Source organism: Delphinapterus leucas, chromosome 1 (genome assembly GCF_059928025.1).
Source record: "Delphinapterus leucas isolate spDelLeu-1000000601 "Yukka" chromosome 1, BTC_Dleu_Yukka2, whole genome shotgun sequence".
Lineage (NCBI taxonomy): Eukaryota > Metazoa > Chordata > Mammalia > Artiodactyla > Monodontidae > Delphinapterus > Delphinapterus leucas.
Window position 1 is genome coordinate 158,819,564 of NC_143129.1, and position 19,735 is coordinate 158,839,298.

The 19,735-nt window shown below is 40.6% G+C and overlaps 1 protein-coding gene across 17 annotated transcripts in view; it reads right to left on the minus strand.

Annotated features, from left to right (window-relative positions):
• The window catches only part of MACF1 (microtubule actin crosslinking factor 1), a 327,589-nt gene that overhangs the window by 142,155 nt on the left and 165,699 nt on the right, over nucleotides 1-19,735 (minus strand). For all 17 annotated transcript variants that reach the window (XM_089895612.1, XM_089895677.1, XM_089895649.1 and 14 more), the window contains 10 exons: nucleotides 18,757-18,882; nucleotides 16,110-16,262; nucleotides 14,490-14,644; nucleotides 10,878-11,004; nucleotides 10,296-10,479; nucleotides 9,710-9,879; nucleotides 3,925-4,103; nucleotides 2,936-3,074; nucleotides 2,078-2,271; nucleotides 682-844 (listed from right to left, as the gene is read on the minus strand). In XM_089895612.1, the coding sequence (XP_089751738.1) occupies nucleotides 682-844; nucleotides 2,078-2,271; nucleotides 2,936-3,074; nucleotides 3,925-4,103; nucleotides 9,710-9,879; nucleotides 10,296-10,479; nucleotides 10,878-11,004; nucleotides 14,490-14,644; nucleotides 16,110-16,262; nucleotides 18,757-18,882 (1,590 nt within the window). The remainder of the gene's footprint in view (nucleotides 1-681; nucleotides 845-2,077; nucleotides 2,272-2,935; nucleotides 3,075-3,924; nucleotides 4,104-9,709; nucleotides 9,880-10,295; nucleotides 10,480-10,877; nucleotides 11,005-14,489; nucleotides 14,645-16,109; nucleotides 16,263-18,756; nucleotides 18,883-19,735) is intronic.

The window sequence follows — 19,735 nt, forward strand, 5'->3', positions numbered from 1 at the left end:
GGTTCCACCTCCAGAGTTTCTGATTCGATAGATTTGGGTTCGGGTGTGAGAACTCGCATGTCTAACACGTTCCCAAGTGATGCTGATGCTGCTACTCTGGTTGTCCACACTTTGAAAACCATTGTTCTAAGTATTTTCATGTATCATTTCATCTAATCCTAACTACAAAAACCTCAGGAGGGCAGTTGAACAAATAATGGACTATGTTTTATTGTTAAGGAAAGTAGAATACTAAGAGACTAAGTAATTTGCTCAAGTTCTCATAATGAGTGAGGGAGTCAAAAAAAACCCCCAAAAAACCCAAAATACCAACAAACAAAAACTGCTTTGAATGAAATAATTTTCTTCCACTCATAGCTTTCCCTGGGTTTTCATTCCCCTATATTCTAATCCTAGCAAAACAAAATGTAATATCAAGAAACGAAATAAAGCAAGATAATTCTACTCTGCCCATCTAGCGCTTTCAATATATACTCACAGAAACTCAGGACTGGAAGGGGCCTTACAGGTTACCTGGCCTAAATGCAAAACCAGTACCTAGAGCCCATCCTGCTTAAACCCTTTTCAGAAGGAGCTCAGAATGTCTTAACATTGGAGGGAAGCTAATTGCTAGCATATCATCTTCTTTATGATGAGCTAGCTTCCCCCGTGCAACTTCCACTCGGCTACGGCCACACCCACCGTCTGCTGGCTGAGCTGCTCGGATAGCACTCTGCTGTCCTCAGCCTGGCCTGGCTTCATCATTTCCTGCTGGGCAGTGGTTTCCTCAATCCATTTGATGAGAGTTCCATGGCAGGCTCGGTAATCTCCCAGAACTTCCTGGATACTTTCTAGCTCAGATTGGCTGCAGAAGCAAAGGGAAACTGCTATCAGTTATCTTGGTATAAATACAATTAAGTAAATGAGGCAATTCCCTCCAAGCCCAGTTGGGCTTAACCACAGAGGATACATCTTTATTTTGAGGAAAGAGCAATGCAGCACTGAGTGGGAGCTAGGCATTTACCCACTACGCTATGGGGTGAAAAGTGAATAGAAGCCAGTCGTGCCCTGCTAGGCCTGGAATCGGCTTTGGGGCCTGGCATCCCATGATAATCCTTGTCAAATTTTTCACCTATGTTGCCAAGGATTACCAGGTTGCCAATAAGGTAGTACTGCCTGTACACTTTTGTCTCCTGATGACAGAGTACCTGTCAGAGTACTCCAGCTATGATTTATGAATCACTGTAGTTTCTTGGGGAGAAAAGTAGGGGTGGAGTGGGTAAAAAATAGTAGTAATTAACTGTTAATTACAGTAACAGCTTCCTATACCACTATTGTTAGTCTAACTAGCCTTGGGATAGTAATTCAATTATAGAGAATCAGTCCAAGCTTATTTGAGTCTCTATAACCCCACTTCCTATATATTTTCCTAACTAGCCTAGCCTCAGATAGGTAGTTTCCTATCTTTGCTACTCAAATCAGTCATCAAAAGCAGGACTTCAAATAACAGATAAAAACCACTAAATCAGCAAATGAAAAGGAAGCAAGAAATTCTACAAAGCTCCACTACGAATAATAACTCATATTAAGATTCAAAGCTAGGGACTTCCCCGGCATGGCAGTGGTTGAGACTCTGCACTTCCACTGTAAAGGGGCACAGGTTCAATCCCTGGTCGGGGAACTAAGATCCCACATGACGTGCAGCACGGCCAAAAAAAAAAAAAAAGATTCAAAGCTAGTAAAACAAGAGCTAGAACTCAGGTTTTGTCCTTGAGAAAAGATCATTAAGTCACCTTTCCAGTCTACATTCTAAGACACCACTGTCATCATGGCTTAAATGGGTTAAGACCAGGGACACAGGAGAAGCACTGCTAATAGGACCACCACTGCACCCCAAAAGTAAGCCTCAGGACTGCTCTGGGGTTGGTGGTCCCAACCTCCTGGCACTTACGTTGTCCAGAAGGTATACTGTCACTTAATTTCTACCCCTCCCTATCAATTCCTGCCTTTAAACAAGCATACACAGAAATAACTCTATTTTTGTTTAAAACCTGGTTCCTGAACCCTAAGAGAAGGAAAGGGTGGGGCCACCACTTACCGGGTGTCGAGCTGGGCAATGACCCGGTGCCAACGCTCCTGCAGCTGGGAGCCCTTCTCCTGATAGCGTTCCAAATCCAGGTTTCGCTCTGGGGTCAGACGACTCAGCTGCTCTGCCACCACCTTGGCGTTCGCAATTTCCTCATCCAGGACTGAAAACACTGCATTCTTGTCCTTCGCCTCACTGAGCCAGTGCTATAAAAACACAACCACAGCAACAGGTTAAATATATTCCACGCTAAAAAAGGACTCAGACTAAGGTAAAAAACAAGGACGTTGTCTACAACCAGCTCCATATTACATCTGTGATTCAGAACCTAGACTCTATACTGTTTGTGCCAGAAATGCCTCCACAGTCCTCATGCAAACTGGTCAGTCAGTAGAGTAGAGAAAATGTGAAAAGAACTTGTGTCTGAAACCTGGCTCTACCGCTTATAAGCTATGAAACCATGATAAGTCACTTAGCCAATCTGAATCTTGGTATTCTATATGTAAATAGAGATAAAAATCCCTTCTCTATCTACCTCACAGAGTTGCTTGTGAGAATCAAAGGAGATAACAGCTAAGTGATTTACAAACTTACAGCACAACCACTGATTATATCCAATTAAACTATGACTTTACTGCGGAGAAATAGGAAGAAATAAATAAGAGAAGCATAGTCCTTTATCTCCCCTTTCTAGCTAGACATATTTCTCAATCCTTTCTTCTTTGGACCCACATCAAAAGATATTAAATATGATATTCTGCCTAATTCAAATGCAAACTTACATCAGTGACATGCCATCCAAAACTGATTTCTCTGCTAACCCCAAGCTATGGATACATTAAGTCAACCTAAGAACTGAGAACAACCAACCTGTAATGTAGACCGATGGGACTCCAGAGCTGAGAGATCTGCTGGTACTGCTTCTTCTTGACTCAGCTTGATTTCATAACCTTTGACTAAGAGTTCAGCATCCTGGATGCTACGCACTATAACACTGATTGTCTTTAGCCTGTGAGGATAAAATCACTTCCATTAATACACACATTTTAAAAGCTGAGCTACAGACCTGGAGCACTACAGAGAGATTCACCAAACGTAACTGTCAAAATCAACTTCGCAGGCTTCCTTGGTGGCACAGTGGTTAAGAATCCGCCTGCCAATGCAGGGGACACGGGTTCGAGCCCTGGTCCGGGAAGATCCCACATGCCGCGGAGTGGCTGGGCCCGTAAGCCATAGCCGCTGAGCCTGTGCGTCCGGAGCCTGTGCTCCGCAACGGGAGAGGCCACAGGAGTGAGAGGCCCGCATACCCCCCCCCCCCACACAAAATGAAGTTCTGGGTGGCACTGGGACACACACAAACATACACACACACACACACACACACACACACACACACACACACACACACACACGGTGGTCTCATGGGAAAAAAGGCATGAGGCCAGAAATCCACTCAATATCATGAAGACTCTAAGATCTTGCTTCTCAAGGTCATGGGCAGGGATGGGTGGGTAGAGGGAAGACCCTCAAAGCCTAGTATTTAGTTTAGATGAAAATTTTTCTTTCTTTAGTGTCCTTTTTCTTTTTCAAAAGAGGTATCTAATCAATCAGAAATGTGGTTCAAAATAGTCCTAAAACTGTAAATCAACTCCCCTTCTGCATTCCTGGCATTTGTTCATTGCAGACCAAATGAACCCACTCCCTGTTATTTGAAACTAAAGCCAAGGTCTCTTTTTATGGGTACAAGCTCTTTTTATGGGTGCACTCTCCCTGAACTGTTCAGGAAACATTCCAGGCACTTTTTTTCCCATCCGAATCGAAAACATTGCCCTCTGGACCCGAATTCTCAGCTCACTCACTTGTTCAAATAGACAGCGGAGAGACCATACACATGCTCCATTTTCTCCACCAGCAGGCTGAGTTCTGAGCGCAGAGTCGGGACACTCGAACCAGATGGGGACTGATGGAGAAAGCTGCTGCATTTCGTGGAAACAGCATCCAAGTCTGACCTCAGTAGCTGCAAATCCTCCTGGGTGTGCTGTCAGGAACAAGACACACAACAAACACAGAGAAAGAATTGAACAAAGAAGTTAAAAAGAAGTCCTTGTTCATAAGAGCAACATATTGGAAACAAACCAAATGCCATATATAGGAGAATGATGGAATCAACTAGGAAACAGCAATGCAGGGGGAGCTGGGGAAAGAATACAGACAAGTAACTTCTGAACACAGAATTGACTATAGACATACCTTCAGGATAAACACAAAAAGAATTACATTAAACTCTAGTTAGTAGGTTTGCTTTTTGTAATACTATGAGTTAGCAGTTCTGAAACCATTATCTGTACATGTTAGAATTGAGCAATAAATAAATTTACTGTGGATAATGTGAAGGAGGTTTTTTATTCTTGGGGGAGTTACATATTTGGAAAAAGGAAAGTACAGAATAAGCCCTGAGGTACTGGTTTGGAACTGGATGGAAACAGATACATGAATTTGTGATCACTTGTATGCTCTATCTGCTAAGCAGGCCTAGAAGTGGACACGCCAATAAAAATGAGCACACTCAGCACCTGATCTTGGTTTCTAAATGAAGGAACCTAAAGGAAGCAAGATTCCTAGGAGAGACGCTGATTCCAGGGTTGGGGTTGGTAAAGGCAAGAGGAACCCAGAATATCCTGTTTTATTGAGAAATAAGAAAGCACTCAAAGAATGATGAGGGCATGTTAAAATGACATAGGGGCTTCCCTGGTGGCGCAGTGGTTGAGAATCTGCCTGCTAATGCAGGGGATATGGGTTCGAGTCCTGGTCTGGGAGGATCCCACATGCCGCTGAGCAACTAGGCCCATGAGCCACAACTACTGAGCCTGCGCGTCTGGAGCCTGTGCTCCACAACAAGAGAGGCCGCGATAGTCAGAGGCCCACACACTGCGATGATGAGCGGCCCCCGCTTGCCACAACTAGAGAAAGCCCTCGCACAGAAACAAAGACCCAACACAGCAAAAATAAATGAATAAATTACTAAAACTCCTACCCCCAACATCTTAAAAAAAAAAAAAAATGACATAGGACCCAGCTTGAAGGGGCTCCCAATGGCTGAATTTGGGAAATTTTGAACATCAAGATAAAAACAGTAGCAAATTATTATACAAACCACTGAATTAAATAAGAATCCATAAGTTCATACTGACATAACAAAGGAAGAAAGGAGGGAACGGGGGAGGCAAGCGCATCGCTTTTGATAGAATGGAAAATTTTAAATGTAAAAGGAATGACAGAATTAGAAAATCACCTTTTGGCAAAAGTCATACTAATAATTAATTTGGTCAGAAAACTACCAGAACTAATCAATGAATTTGTTAAGGTTGCAGGATACAAAATTAATGCACAGAAATCTCTTGCATTCTGATATACTAAAAATGAAAAATCAGAAAGAGAAATTAAGGAAACAATTCCATTCACCCTCTTAACAAAAAGAATAAAATACCTAGGAATAAACCTACCTAAGGAGGCAAAAGATCTGTACTCAGAAAACTATAAAACACTGATGAAGGAAATCAAAGATGACATAAACAGATGGAGAAATATACCATGTTCTTGGATTGGAAGAATCAACATTGTGAAAATGACTATACCACCCAAAGCAATCTACAGAGTCAGTGCAAGCCCTATCAAACTATCAATGGCATTCTTCATAGAATTAGAACAAAAAATTTTACAATTCATATGGAAACACAAAAGACCCTGAATAGCCAAAGCAATCTTGAGAAAGAAAAACAGAGCCGGAGGAATCAGGCTCCCTGACTTCAAACTATACTACAAAGCTACAGTAATCAAGACAGTATGGTACTGGCACAAAAACATATAGATCAATGGTACAGGATAGAAAGCCCAGAGATAAACCCACACACATATGGTCACCTAATTTACAACAAAGGAGGCAAGAACATACAATGGAGAAAAGACAGCCTCTTTATTAAGTGCTGCTGGGAAAAGTGGACAGCTACATGTAAAAGAATGAAATTAGAACACTACCTAACACCATACACAAAAATAAACTCCAAATGGATTAAAGAATAAATGTAAGACCAGACACTATAAAACTCTTAGAGGAAACCATAGGAAAAACACTCTTTGACACAAACCACAGCAAGATCTTTTCTGACCCACCTCCTAGAGAAATGGAAATAAGAACAAAAATAAACAAATGAGACCTAATAAAACTTAAAAGCTTTTGCACAGCAAAGGAAACCATAAACAAGACAAAAAGACAATCCTCAGAATGGGAGAAAGTATTTGCAAATGAAACGACAAAGGATTAATCTCCAAAATATACAAACAGCTCATGGAGCTCAATATCAAAAAAACAAACAATTCAATTAAAAAATGGGTGGAAGACCTAAATAGACATTTCACCAAAGAAGACGTCCAGATGACCAGGAGGCACATGAAAAGATGCTCAACATCACTAATTATTAGAGAAATGCAAATCAAAACTACAATTGAGGTTATCACCTCACACCAGTCAGAATGGCCATTATCAAAAAATCTAGAAACAATAAATGCTGGAAAGGGTGTGGTGAAAAGGGAAGCCTCCTGCACTGTTGGTGGGAATCTAAACTGATACAACCACTGTGGAGAACAGTATGGAGGTTCCTTTAAAAACTAAAAATAGAACTAATATATGGCCCAGCAATCCCACACAGGCATATACCCTGAGAAACCATAATTCAAAAAGAGACATGTGGGCTTCCCTAGTGGTGCAGTGGTTGGGGGTCTGCCTGCCAATGCAGGGGACATGGGTTCGAGCCCCGGTCTGGGAAGATCCCGCGTGCCATGGAGCAGCCGGGCCCATGAGCCACAACTATTGAGCCTGCGCATCTGGAGCCTGTACTCTGCAGCAAGAGAGGCCGTGATAGTGAGAGGTCCACGCACCGCGACGAAGAGTGGCCTCCGCTTGCCGCAACTAGAGAAAGCCCTCACACAGAAACGGGGACCCAATACAGCCAAAAATAAATTAATTAATTTAAAAAAAAAGAGACATTGTACCACATTGTACCACAATGTTTATTGCAGCACTATTTACGATAGCCAGGACATGGAAACCACCTAAATGTCCATCTGACAAATGAATGGATAAAGATGTGACACATATATACAATGGAATATGACTCAGCCATAAAAAGAAACGAAATTGAGTTATTTGTAGTGAGGTGGATGGACCTAGAGTCTGTCATACAGAGGGGAGTAAGTCAGAAAGAGAAAAACAAATGCCATATGCTAACACATATATATGGAATCTAAAAAAAAACAAACAAACCTAGTAGCAGGGCAGGATGAACCTGCTAGCAGAGCAGGAATGAAGACAGAGACATAGAGAATGGACTTGAGGACACGGCGGGGGAGGGGGAAGCTGCAGCGAAGTGAGAGTAGTATCTAGTATGGACATATATACACTACCAAATGTAAAATAGTTAGCTACTGGGAAGAAGCAGCACAGGACAGGGAGATCAGCTCAGTGCCTGCAATGACCTAGAGGGGTGGGATAGAGAGGGAGGGAGGGAGGCTCAAGAGGGAGGGGATATGGGGATGTATGTATGCATATGGCTGATTCACTTTGTTGTACAACAGAAACTAACACAGTGTTGTGAAGCAATTATACTCCAATAAAGATTTATTTAAAAAAATCAAAAAAAAAAAAGGATCAACAATAGATACTATAACAGTTTGGTGAAAGTGTGATGTAAAACAGGATATTTACATAGTCTCAAAGTATCTCCTCACAAGATACTTAGTAATCACAATGAGGAAAATAGCAACAAGTGATAAAAGCTATCACCAGTAACGGGACAAATCAACATCACATGCCTCCTGATAGGATGCACCAAGGACATACTATCACTTCTATGGTATTCCTGCCAAAAATGTGTAACCTATATTTAATCTTGAACAAGCCTTAGATAAACACAAATAGGGGGACATTCTATAAAACAAATGGGCTGCACCCTGCAAAAGTATTAAGGTCATGATAGATGATGAAAAATCAAGAAATTGTTTCAGGTTAAGAAATCTAAAGAGACGCAGCAACTAAATGCAATGTGGGATACTGCACTGAATCCTACACCAAAATATTCTTTTTGGGGGGGGGGGATTATGGGAGTGGGGGTACTACTCAAAAAGGCATTTATTAGGTCAACTGAAGAAATTTCAATTAAGGTCTTGGATAACAGTATTATACCAATATTCACTTCCTGATTTTAATCACTGTCCCATGGTTATGTGAGACTATCCTTGATTTTGGAAATGCACATTGAACTATACAGGGGTAAAGGAGCACCATGTTTGGAACTTACTCTCAAAAAAAAAAAAGATTATTATCAATATTATGTATACATATGTAGAAAAAATGATAAAGCAAATGTAGAAAAATGTTAACATTTATGGAATCTAGGTGACGGTTATATGAGAATAAAAACTTTTCTCTATATCTGAATCTATTCCAAAATAATTTTTTTTTAAAAAAAGGTCCTTTAGAAGAGCTCAATATTAACCTGTGTTTCTTTGACTGTCCTATTTTGCATGACTATAGAAGAGTAAAAACACTTTAATATGAGAATTGCAGGTACATATGACATGCCTCACACAGACATATTAGATCCTTCTTGACCAAAAGAAATTATACTGGGCTCACATCCTCTTCTTCAGGCTTAGGAATTACTGAGAAATTTCTCAAGTTGAGAAAACTCACTCCTCATTAGGCATTGCTTTCCATTTCCTTTAAGCTCCCAGATCAAATCTAACATTCTTCATAGAGCTCCCTCATCACACCCCAAGTAGAAATGTTCCAGTAACACTCCACATTCCTACAGCAATGTTTGCTTGGCAATCTGGAAGTACACTAGGTACTATCTTATGACATCTCTTATACTCGAAGTCTCTAACTGTAACTTTAACCTTTTCTTCTTCTTTACACTAGGAGCCCAAAGCAAGGAGCTTTGGCTTACCTTCTTTGCATGCCCACGAGAACTTAATAAAGCAATTAATCTTTGCTGCTTTTATGTCAAGAATACAACCGCACATTTTTACAGCATTCTACTTTTCCAGGAAGCTCATGATATGTACTATATCACTTAATTTTCAAAACAACTTGTGTGACTCATATATTACTATCTCCATTTTATAAGAAAGGAAACTAAGGAAGAGAATTTGCTCAGTCACAGAGAAGTGTGTACCAGAGCCATAGTAGAATCTGAGTCTTTCCTTACTTACTATTTTTGGAGTCACGTGACTGACAGTAACCGTGTCACAGAATATAATACACATCAATACATATAAGGGAGAGAGCAGAGAGCAGCATCTACTAAGTAGTCTTCAAATATGTAGTCCAAAAGCAGCGCTGAGAACAACTTGCCAGTGTCTGCCTTCCCAACTGTGGAGGAAACTAATCAACATTCAGCAATATCCTGGGAGCTGAAACTACGCTTTTCCATGGGTGAAAGGCATTTACAGGCTTCAGGGAAGAATTCTGGAGTAGGATTGCCATGAGTCTGCTGCCTTAGTCCTTAGGATCCAGACTCTCTTGCCCTCCAATTCATTCTGAAACTGTTTACTCTGCATCCAGCACCCGCTGCTCTTAGGGCTTACCTCTTGTTCCGCGATCCTTAATGCACTGTCCTGCCGGGCATCTCTGTCAGTCCTAGAGCTGGCAGGGGATTGAATTCGTTTGATTAGCCTCTGTTCACAGTCCTCCAGGCGCAGCCGGATATTCTTCAGCTCTGAAATGTACATCTTGGCCACAGTTTCCTCTTTGTCCTCTGTGAATGCACAAGCACAGAAGACCATTAAGCACGACAACAGAGATCAGCAAACCTGAGAACAACACTGGTTCCAGCAGACCTGATATTCCATGAATGAAAGCAAGGCCTTATGTGGGGAACCTTCTGCCTGTCCCCAAACTCCCTGCATTATATACTACTCTTTAAAGATCCAAACACGTAATTTCCACAGGAAAATGTGATAGGTTGATAAGCAATAATGAATGAAATATGGCCTCTTCTTCCATGATCTCATTTTGAGAATTCATCTCTACAAGTTTTTCTCTATCTCAAGTTTTTTAGCAACTCAAGCGGTAAAAAGGTGGTGATGATGCTGTCTAGAGTATATGAAGGGTACAGCAGCATCCTTCAGGGCTCCCATTCCACTTTCCTCTCCCTCTTCCCAAGGCACACACCATTCTCCATGGACTTCATCAGGTGCTGGAAGTGGGTTTTACAAGCCTCCACCTCCTCTTCCAAGCGCAGACGATCAGCCACTGAGAACAGCGCTGAGTCACGGCTCTCCTGCAGAAAGTCTTCGTAGTGGGCCTGCAGGTTCTTCATAACCTGGTGGTACTCCCCAGGTGCTGAGGAGCGGAGCTGCAGAGAAAAAGCCAGAGGACATTTCAGTGGAATGGGAACGTAATACAAAATAGTGCACAAACCATAATTATAAACATGCTGACTTTTCACAAATTGAACCTGTCCATGAAATCAGCATTCAGATCAAGAAATAGGACGTTACTAGTATCTGAGAAGCACTCTTTGCGCCTTCTTGGATGTAAGCCTTAATGATGGTTAATTCACCAGTATTCCCCTACTCCACACACTTATGCAAAAGTTTCTGGTTCCTAAGAGCCTCAAGCCCCTAACCCCAAAACAGTATCCCTGACTCCATTTTACACCAATTGGGTGAGGAGGAGTCTCACAGTAAGAAGTTCCTTCTGAAAAAAACCTGCCAATAGGTTATGAGCCTGCGGTAAAGCTGTCATAATTACCTTTTCCAGGTTCCAGGTCTTTACAAGGTCAAGGTCCTTCCTCAGATAGTTCCAGGAGATAAGGCTTTTGGTGTTAACATGTAGCTGATGCCAAAGGGCCATCACCTTCTGATAAGACTGCTCCACCCTACAAACAACACAGAACCTGGCTATAGCTTTTCTAAGGCTGCAGCTCCACACTAGAGACCTTCTAAGGAAAAAATGATTGCCTTAGCAGAACTGAGCTTATATGCTGAGCAGAGAAAGGCAACAAGTCAAATACTAAAAACACAAGAATCTTTAGACCTAAATAAATTGAGATGCTCAAGCAATTTGCTACACTATTATATACATTATGTCAGCACATATTTAGCAATCTCATAAATGTTACCTGAATGTAATATAATTATGAGAAGTTAGAGAGAGGAATACCCAGGGAAAGCAATGATAGAGAAAAATAGAGACAAAATAACTCCATTTGAAATTGCTGAAAAATGACAACAATGCTTAAAAAGCGATTTGCTGTGTTCTATATTTTTACAAAACTGCTAACATGTTTAGAAGTTAATAGCAATTTAAGAAGTTCACCTGGCATATAAAACGAAACTTGTAGTGTGAAGGGCTTGAGAAGATCTTTTTCTTAGCATCCCATGCCTAATTCAATCTCAACTTACGGATGACTTACAAACTCAGATACACGGACACACTCGACACACACCAAATTACCTTGAATTTCTTCAAGTTAAGAAATGTAAGATATATAGAATAGGATGGAAAACTAGAAGCTAGGATGTCAGACGTTAAACCCATTAGTTTATCTTTCCATTTTCCAAAAATCCCACTAAAGTGACTGTAAGGTTGAAATAAAAGTTCAGGAAATCTCAAAGAAAAATAAAAATACAAAGAAATAAAAAACAGAAAGAAAATAAGAGAAAATGAGAGAAACAGTTAGGAGGTCCAATAGCTGACAAATGGGAGTTCTTGAAAGCGAAAACAGAAAACAAACATAGAACAGGAAATAATTAAAGAAATAATCCAAGAAAAATTTCCCCAGATCCGAAAGATATGAGTTTCCAGTTTGTGTTCAGGGTTAGCACAAGAAAGGCTCACCTGAAGACACAGCATCCCCTTCAAAGATTAAAGACAGAGAGGAGTTTAAAATCTTCAGAGAGATAAAGATTTCATTCAAAAGGTTAAAGTGTCAAACTGTCCTGTATCATGACTGTGATAGACGACACAATTCTATGCATTTGTCAAAATGACAGTATTGCTCACTACAAAAGGGGAATATTACAGTTACATAAACTTAGAGAATGATAATCGTGCTGTACTTCTCAACAACAAACCCTGGACGCTGGAAAACAGTGGGACAGTGCCTTCAAGGTTCAGACTGAAAAGAATTTCCAGAAGAATTCTGTAACTGACCAATTCATTATGAAGGGAGAAGAAAGACATTTTCAGATATGACAGGATTCAAAAAATTTACTTCTCCTGCACTTTTTTTCAGCAAGCTACTGGAGAGTGTACTCTCCCAAACCAGGGAATAAACCAATAAATAAGACTTAGAATCTAGGAAGTAGAGGGTCCAACACAGAAGAGATGTAAAGGGAATCTTCAGGGTGAAGATGAAGGGAAATGCCAGGGAGGCAGTAATGAAGCAGGCCTACAGAGCAGGTTCAGACTGGAAAAGGAAGACAGAATGGTTCAGAAGAGACGTTTCCAAGAGAAAATAAAATTGAAAATTACCTGGTGTTTGGCCATACTAAGAAGCCTTTTACAGTAAAATAGGAGAGTTTGGGAATAAATTCATAAGATACAAATAGACAACTAAGCAAACTTAAAAACAAAACAATTATCAGCTCCAAGGAAACATAAAGTTATACAAAATAATTTGTTCATACATATATTCAATCACCTAACTCGTTCATTCTTTTCTTTAACAACCATGTATTGAGTACCTACTACATGTCAGGTTCTAGGTGATGAGGATACAGAGGTAAACAAAACAGACAAAAATCTATTCTTTTAGAACTTCTAAGGGGAGGGGAAAGGCAATAAACAAATTTATAATCTTTTGGACAGTATTAAGTGTTCTGGAGAAAAATAAAGTGTTCCGATGGGGAGAGGAGATAGAGAGTGATAGGCAGTGAGTGAGGTGGTAGTATATGAATGTGATTAGATGAACTAAAGATGTGAGGGAGTGAATCACGTCAATATATGAAGCAAGCAGAGGAAATGCAAAGGCCCTGAGGCAAGAGTATGCTTGTGGTGCTTGAGAAACTGGAGCTGAGCGCAAGCAAGGACAGTGGCAAAGGATGATTTAGAGAGGTAAGTCATGCTTGGGTAAGGCTTACAATATGCCCTAGAGTACTACGCGGTTCAGCTGTAAACAACTTAATGTAAAACTAACAAACAAGATACCGATTTTAAACAAAAATCATGACATAACTACATTTGGAAGATGGGTAAAGGAGAAGTGAATTACAGGTGTGTAGAAAACCATTAATTTCCTAGAGTAAGAAGTCAATAATTTCCAAAGTTGAAAAAAAATTAAGTAACAGGAAAAAAAATCACATTATTTAGACATTTGATGTTAAAAACCAGAAAAATCTGCTCAAAGAGTTGAAAATAGTTCACTCTGGGAAGCAGAACTCTGGGGTGGGGGAGGTGATTGCTAGTTTTTACTGTAAGTTTTGTGGTATAATTCAACTTTTTAAAATCTTTATACGTATTTCAATAAAATATAAAGAAGAAAGTTAGCTGTCAGTACAAAAATCAACTATTGAGAGTAAACTGTTTATAACCAAGAATTATTTAAAAAAGAATTATCACTGTTCTTTACCCATTCACCTGTCGATGGACATTTAGGTTGGTTCCATGTGGCACATATACACAATGGAATATTACTCAGCCATAAAAAGAAACGAAATTGAGTTATTTGTAGTGAGGTGGATGGACCTAGAGTCTGTCATACAGAGTGGAGTAAGTTAGAAAGGAAAAACAAATACCGTATGTAACGCATATATATGGAATCTTAAAAAAAGAAAGGAAGAAAAAGGTACTGATGAACCTAGTTGCAGGGCAGGAATAAAGAGGTAGACATAGAGAATGGACTTGATGACATGGGGTGGGAAGGCAAAGCTGGGGCAAAGTGAGAGTAGCATCGACACATACACACGACCGAATGGAAAATAGTTGGCTGGTGGGAAGCAGCAGCATAGCACAGGGGGATTGGCTCGGTGCTTTGCAATGACCTAGAGGGGTGGGATGGGGAGGATGGAAGGGAGGCTCAAGAGGGGGGGGATATGGGGACATGTGTATGCATATGGCTGATTCGCTTTGTTGTGTAACAGAAACTAACAAGGTATTGTGAAGCAATTATACTCCAATAAAGTTTTTTTTTTTAAAAAGTATTATCACTGAATATATCTCAATTGACCATAGCATTTACTGAAAATCTACTATGTGGCTGGCAGTGCAAGACTTGATATCATAATAGGAGGTCTTTCCCAAAAGAATCTTCAAAACTTGGTCTCTCTGTTCAAAATCACAAACGCAGATTCATAACCTCCATCAGTTCACCCAGCCAAAGAGCAGAGGTGGAAGTACAGAGTGGCAGTTGAGCTGAGTTACCTGCTGGCCATCTCAATGGCATCCTTATTGGGTGGGGGGATAAGGAAGCAGACTGATGGTACCATTGCCTCATTCCCTGTGGGGCTGATCACTTTCCACTTGGTCCTCTGTGAATTATCTTCCAACACACACTCATCATTCTTGCAAATAGTGATCTGAAGAGACAAAGTTACAAATCATTGCTAATGGATAAACCAACAACCTATTATTACCTGGTGGCTGATCCCAAGGCTATGAAATCCTTAAGGAAAAATTGTTTTGGAGATCTCCAATCATTTGGAGATCACCTAGGGAGAGTTTCTGATTTAGACAAAAGGATAATGTGTATAAATAAACAACCTAGGGAAGGTTGTGAAATGAAATAAATCAAGTGTTTATTAAATGCCTGTTACATGTCAAGTAACACAGTATATGAAATTTATAAGGAGACTGTAAGACCTGCAAGAGCAATCTCTCTGAACCTACAACCAACAGGGTAAAACTTAAAGGGACATAATACTCACAACTTTGTATTTCTGATACTTCTTCCTCCTCCCTTCCTGTCACCCCACTCAAATCCCTGAAATGTTTAAGCCTTTGAAATCACCAATTCTTTCTCTTAGGAGACGAGTAACCAACAATATCATCTCTATTTTATAGACAGAAATACTGAGACAAAGAAAAGTACAGGAAAAGTTCATCTGTTCCTTTGTATAACAAATATTATTGAGCCTATTACGTGCTTGGACATATGCTACGCCATTAGAGGTAAAAATGGTAAGCCAACAACCATGGTCTATATTCCACATATTCTGATGCAGTATTTGGTTACAACACTGTGTGACAAATGCAATTTACCAGGGAATGCATGGAAGGCACGAGGCCCAGCCTTGGTTAGAGAGGTAAAGAGATTATTCAGGACCTTAAAGCCACATTAAGGAATTTAGACTTTCTACACAGAAATGGGGAATTGTTGTAGGACTTAAGCAGGGGAGTGATGTTTAAAAAAAAAAAAAAAAAGTCACGCTGGACTTCCCTGGCGGTCCAGTGGTTAAGACTCTGCGCTTCCACTGCAGGGGGCGTGGGTTCAATCCCTGGTCAGGGAACTAAGATCCCACATGCTGTGTGGCGTGGCCAAAACAAAACTAATTAATTAATTAATTAATTTTTAAAAAGACCATTCTGGTGGTAGGGTAAAGAATGCATTGAATGGGTAGGCTGATGCAATGATCCAAGTGAAAGAAACTTAGGGTCTAACTTGTAGTAGCAACAGGGACAGAAAGAAGTACACTTGAGGGATACTTATTTACAAGGTATTGATACTACTGACTTGATAGTCCTACTAGCTGTGGGGACTAAGAGGCGAGGAGTCATGGATCTCTCCCAGGTGCTACAAAGCACCGTTTCTATCTACACTTAGGCAACTGGGTGGATAATGATGCCAATTACTGAGGCAGGGAGCAGGTCAAGATCATAGAGTTGAGGCTTATTTTTTTCATGACAGAAGAGATTTGAGCATGTTTAAGTTCTAATAGAAGAACTCTATCATTTGACCTTTCCCTGTTATCATAACCCTAACTGAAGGCTTCCCTTCTCCCTTGCTTCCTTCTGGAGCGGGAAGTACCCTTTCCACCTCCTCACCTCGATCTGCCGGTAGTCACAGATGGCCTTGATGGAAATGGTGCTCTTTAGCACGTGGTCGGGACTGCGTGGCTTTAGCTGAACAATGGATTTTGATCTCCCAACAAGACTGGCAACGGAACTCTTGGACTGTATAAGCTGCTCCTTTTCATCCTACAAAATGGGAAGAAAACGAAAAAGACATTAATGTTGCTCCTTGGGAGACTCAGTCAACAAAGAAAACTGAATGCTCCACTCCCTCCGAGAATGTCACTTCTCGGTTAAGTAGGGATCCTTGGTGGAGCCATCTTAGAAACACAGGGATAAAGAAAACAGGAGAGGATGCTTCTGTCTGCTACCAAGTGCTTTTATACTCAAATACTGCAGCTTTCTCCCTGTGTCTTTTTCAATGAACCATAAAGCCACATGCAAAAACAAATAACAAATAAATTTAAAAGAAAAGAATTTCTAGCTGCCAAATACAGCTATACAGCTAAGAAAGGATTTTGCCAAATAAGGTTCAGAGAACATGGAAGTTAAAAACAATGATAATAACTAGGCTGTGGTTGTTATTATTATTAAATTTCTCACTGGTAGAAGCCAGTTCTTGCCTCTCTGCTTAGGAGAAGTTAGAGTTATACTCTTTTACATTTTTTTTTTAATAATGTTATCTCCCAAGCTGTATTACAAATATTTTACTTTATTAAATTGAATCAAACTTTCTAGAGAAAGATCTTAGCTCTTCAACCAACAATCTATAAACCAATGCTGTTGGTGAAGGTACTGGGACAAATGACTTAAGGTTTACCTTTTAGAGTCTTGCTGTGCTGTATTTATATAAATTTGATTGATTTGAAAGAGGTCTCATGCAAAATTGAAATACTCAAGTCTCTGCAAACCCAATTTTCTTAAAAACTAATGAACTTCTTGTCAACGAAATGGGTAGCAATCTACTACCAATTCCATTAAAGAGTAAAAGATAAGCTTTATCTCTTAACCAGGATGTTTCAAGCCCATTTTGAGGTATAAAAAGTCCCCAGAAGAGGGCTTTCTTAGGATGGAAGTAGATGTGATGAGAGTAAAGAGTTAATAATGTTAAGAAATGCCATTAAAGAATTAAGAATATGCAAGTAAATAAAAAGAAATGCTTAAATAAACTACCTGTGCCTGTCCCCGGGAGCATGATTGGAAGAAATACAACTTTAACTTATTAGTTAAGAAAGAGGAATGGAATAGGTCAGGGAGACAGCCACACTGTTCCATTCTTGAGAGCTGGTCTACCCATTTCAGTTTCCTTGCAATAAAGATGTCAATTTCTGTCTAACCCACAGCCAAACGTCTCAAGCTCCAGAGACCAAGTGCTCAGCGTGCTAAAAGGTCTGAAAAGAACCAGAAGCCACGACAGATGCTCCCGAACCTGACGGACAAGCTGAGGACAAGCTGAGGAGCAGACCCAGGTGACTTCATGCCCCGATGACGCCGCCAACCCGATGCCCCTGACCTGGAGAGGAGGGAACAGAGCAGCGACCCTCGAGAAGAGAAGATATGACAACAATTGCAGAGGAGTTACCCTATGACAGGAAGGTACTCTGTGGGAGGGAGGAGATAATAGCCACGGATTATTAGATTCCTCCTTCATACTTGATGCACCTCTAAGAGCAACATTCTAGAGACAACATCGGAAAAGTCAGGTCTTTACCCTTCATTCCAAATTAATTAAATTCACAGGTTATTTGCTCAGGTGAAACACTGAATCTAAACCCATTCATAGCTTTACAATACCTGAAAGTGTTTTTTAAAAAATCAACTCATGTTCACTAATTCCCAAGTCTCACCCACGAATAAAATGACACTGTTTTGGGTTATTCTGGTTCTCTTATTTATAATTTTCTACTGAAATGTGAGACTACCTGCATTTCTCACACAGGAAAAGTAATTTCCCTATTACATATACATTTCCATCTTAATCAGAGTTGTAGCTGGAGCCCTGTCTTGCGAACTCTGTGTAATATATGCTCAATAACTATAAGTAGTCTGTTGGTGATTTTACTACCACCACCCCTGAAGGAATAGTTCACTGGAGGAAATAAATGTAAAACTGATTTGGATTAAATACTACTTGCAAAACTATTTTTAAAAAGTTAATACCACTACGTAAATAAACTGAGCAAATACTGCATTACACCTACATAAGATTTTAATGTTTCAAATACCTCATCATTACCAAAAGAAAATTCCCTAGGAGGAAAAAATTGGCTCAGGTCTAGTTCATTGGTGTTTTGTTTTATTCTCCTTGCATGAGAGAGTGAAAAAGAATTTGGTGTCAGCTAATCCCGTCAACCCTATTTTTCATGCTCTACACCCCCATCTTTGGCTCCAATGACTGAATTAAAACAGGAACAATGCAAAGAAACTTTGATGAGCACTACGTGGCTCAGGGGCACATGGCTAGGCCCTTACTTCAACAGCATGCCCAAAGGACTCATTAGCAACTTCTTTAAGAAAAGAAAAAAGGAAAAGAACAACACAGATTAAACTCTAATTGAATGTGAGCCAAACTTTGTGATGGTGACCCACAGCCCTGGCGCTTTCAAGGATATAAAGAGCAGCAGCTGAAAGGGTTTACTCTGTTTCTCAGAAGCAATCATCCCACTGATGCAACACCCACCATGGAGTCCTGCAGCAGGTCCTCCAGGCGGGACAAGCTGGTGCTGTGGTCGCAGGAGTACTTCCGTTTGATGGATTCTTGGAGGTTCCTCAGGAATGACTCCAGGTCTCGAGCGTCACTGAAGAACTGTGGGGATAAGAGGGAGGGGTGCCTTGTGCTCAATGCATCACAACACCAAGACGATAATGGAGAAAAAACCACCTCACCGTGCCTGCTGGGTACACAATCCTGGATTACAAAACGCCATGCCAGGGAAACAGTAGTGACAACTGCCACAGAGCCCACTGAACCCAACAGAACACTCAGTCTGCTTCACTCCTCAGAAATCACTGATCTTTCCCCTTGAGTTCTGGCTAGTGGCAGCACTTGACTGTCAGGTTTATTTCATGAAAAGCCTAGAGGATGAGTATCTCAATTCATTGATATGATTACAAAATGATCAGGGAGCTTATTTAATTAAGAGCAAATCCAAACAGAGATAACAGCTTATTTCCTCTTCCCACCCTCACCTGAAAACAAGCAGTATGTTGTTTTTTTTTTTTAATTTATTTATTTTATTTATTTATTTTTGGCTGCATTGGGTCTTTGTTGCTGCATGCCGGCTTTCTCTAGTTTCGGTGAGCGGGGGCTACTCTTCGTTGCAGTGCACGGGCTTCTCATTGCGGTGGCTTCTCTTGTTGCGGAGCACGGGCTCTAGGCATGCGGGCTTCAGTAGCTGTGGCACGTGGCTCTAGAGCACAGGCTCAGTAGTTGTGGCGCATGGGCTTAGTTGCTCCATGGCACGTGGGATCTTCCCGGACCAGGGCTCGAACCCGTGTGCCCTGCATTGGCAGGCAGATTCTTAACCACTGCGCCACCAGGGAAGCCCAAGCAGTATGTTCTTCATGTAGCAACAGATTAAAGGAAAAAAAACGAAAAAAACAAAAAACCGTTCTAATATTTTACAGCCCCTCCCATCAGGAGGTGGAGTCTATTTCTC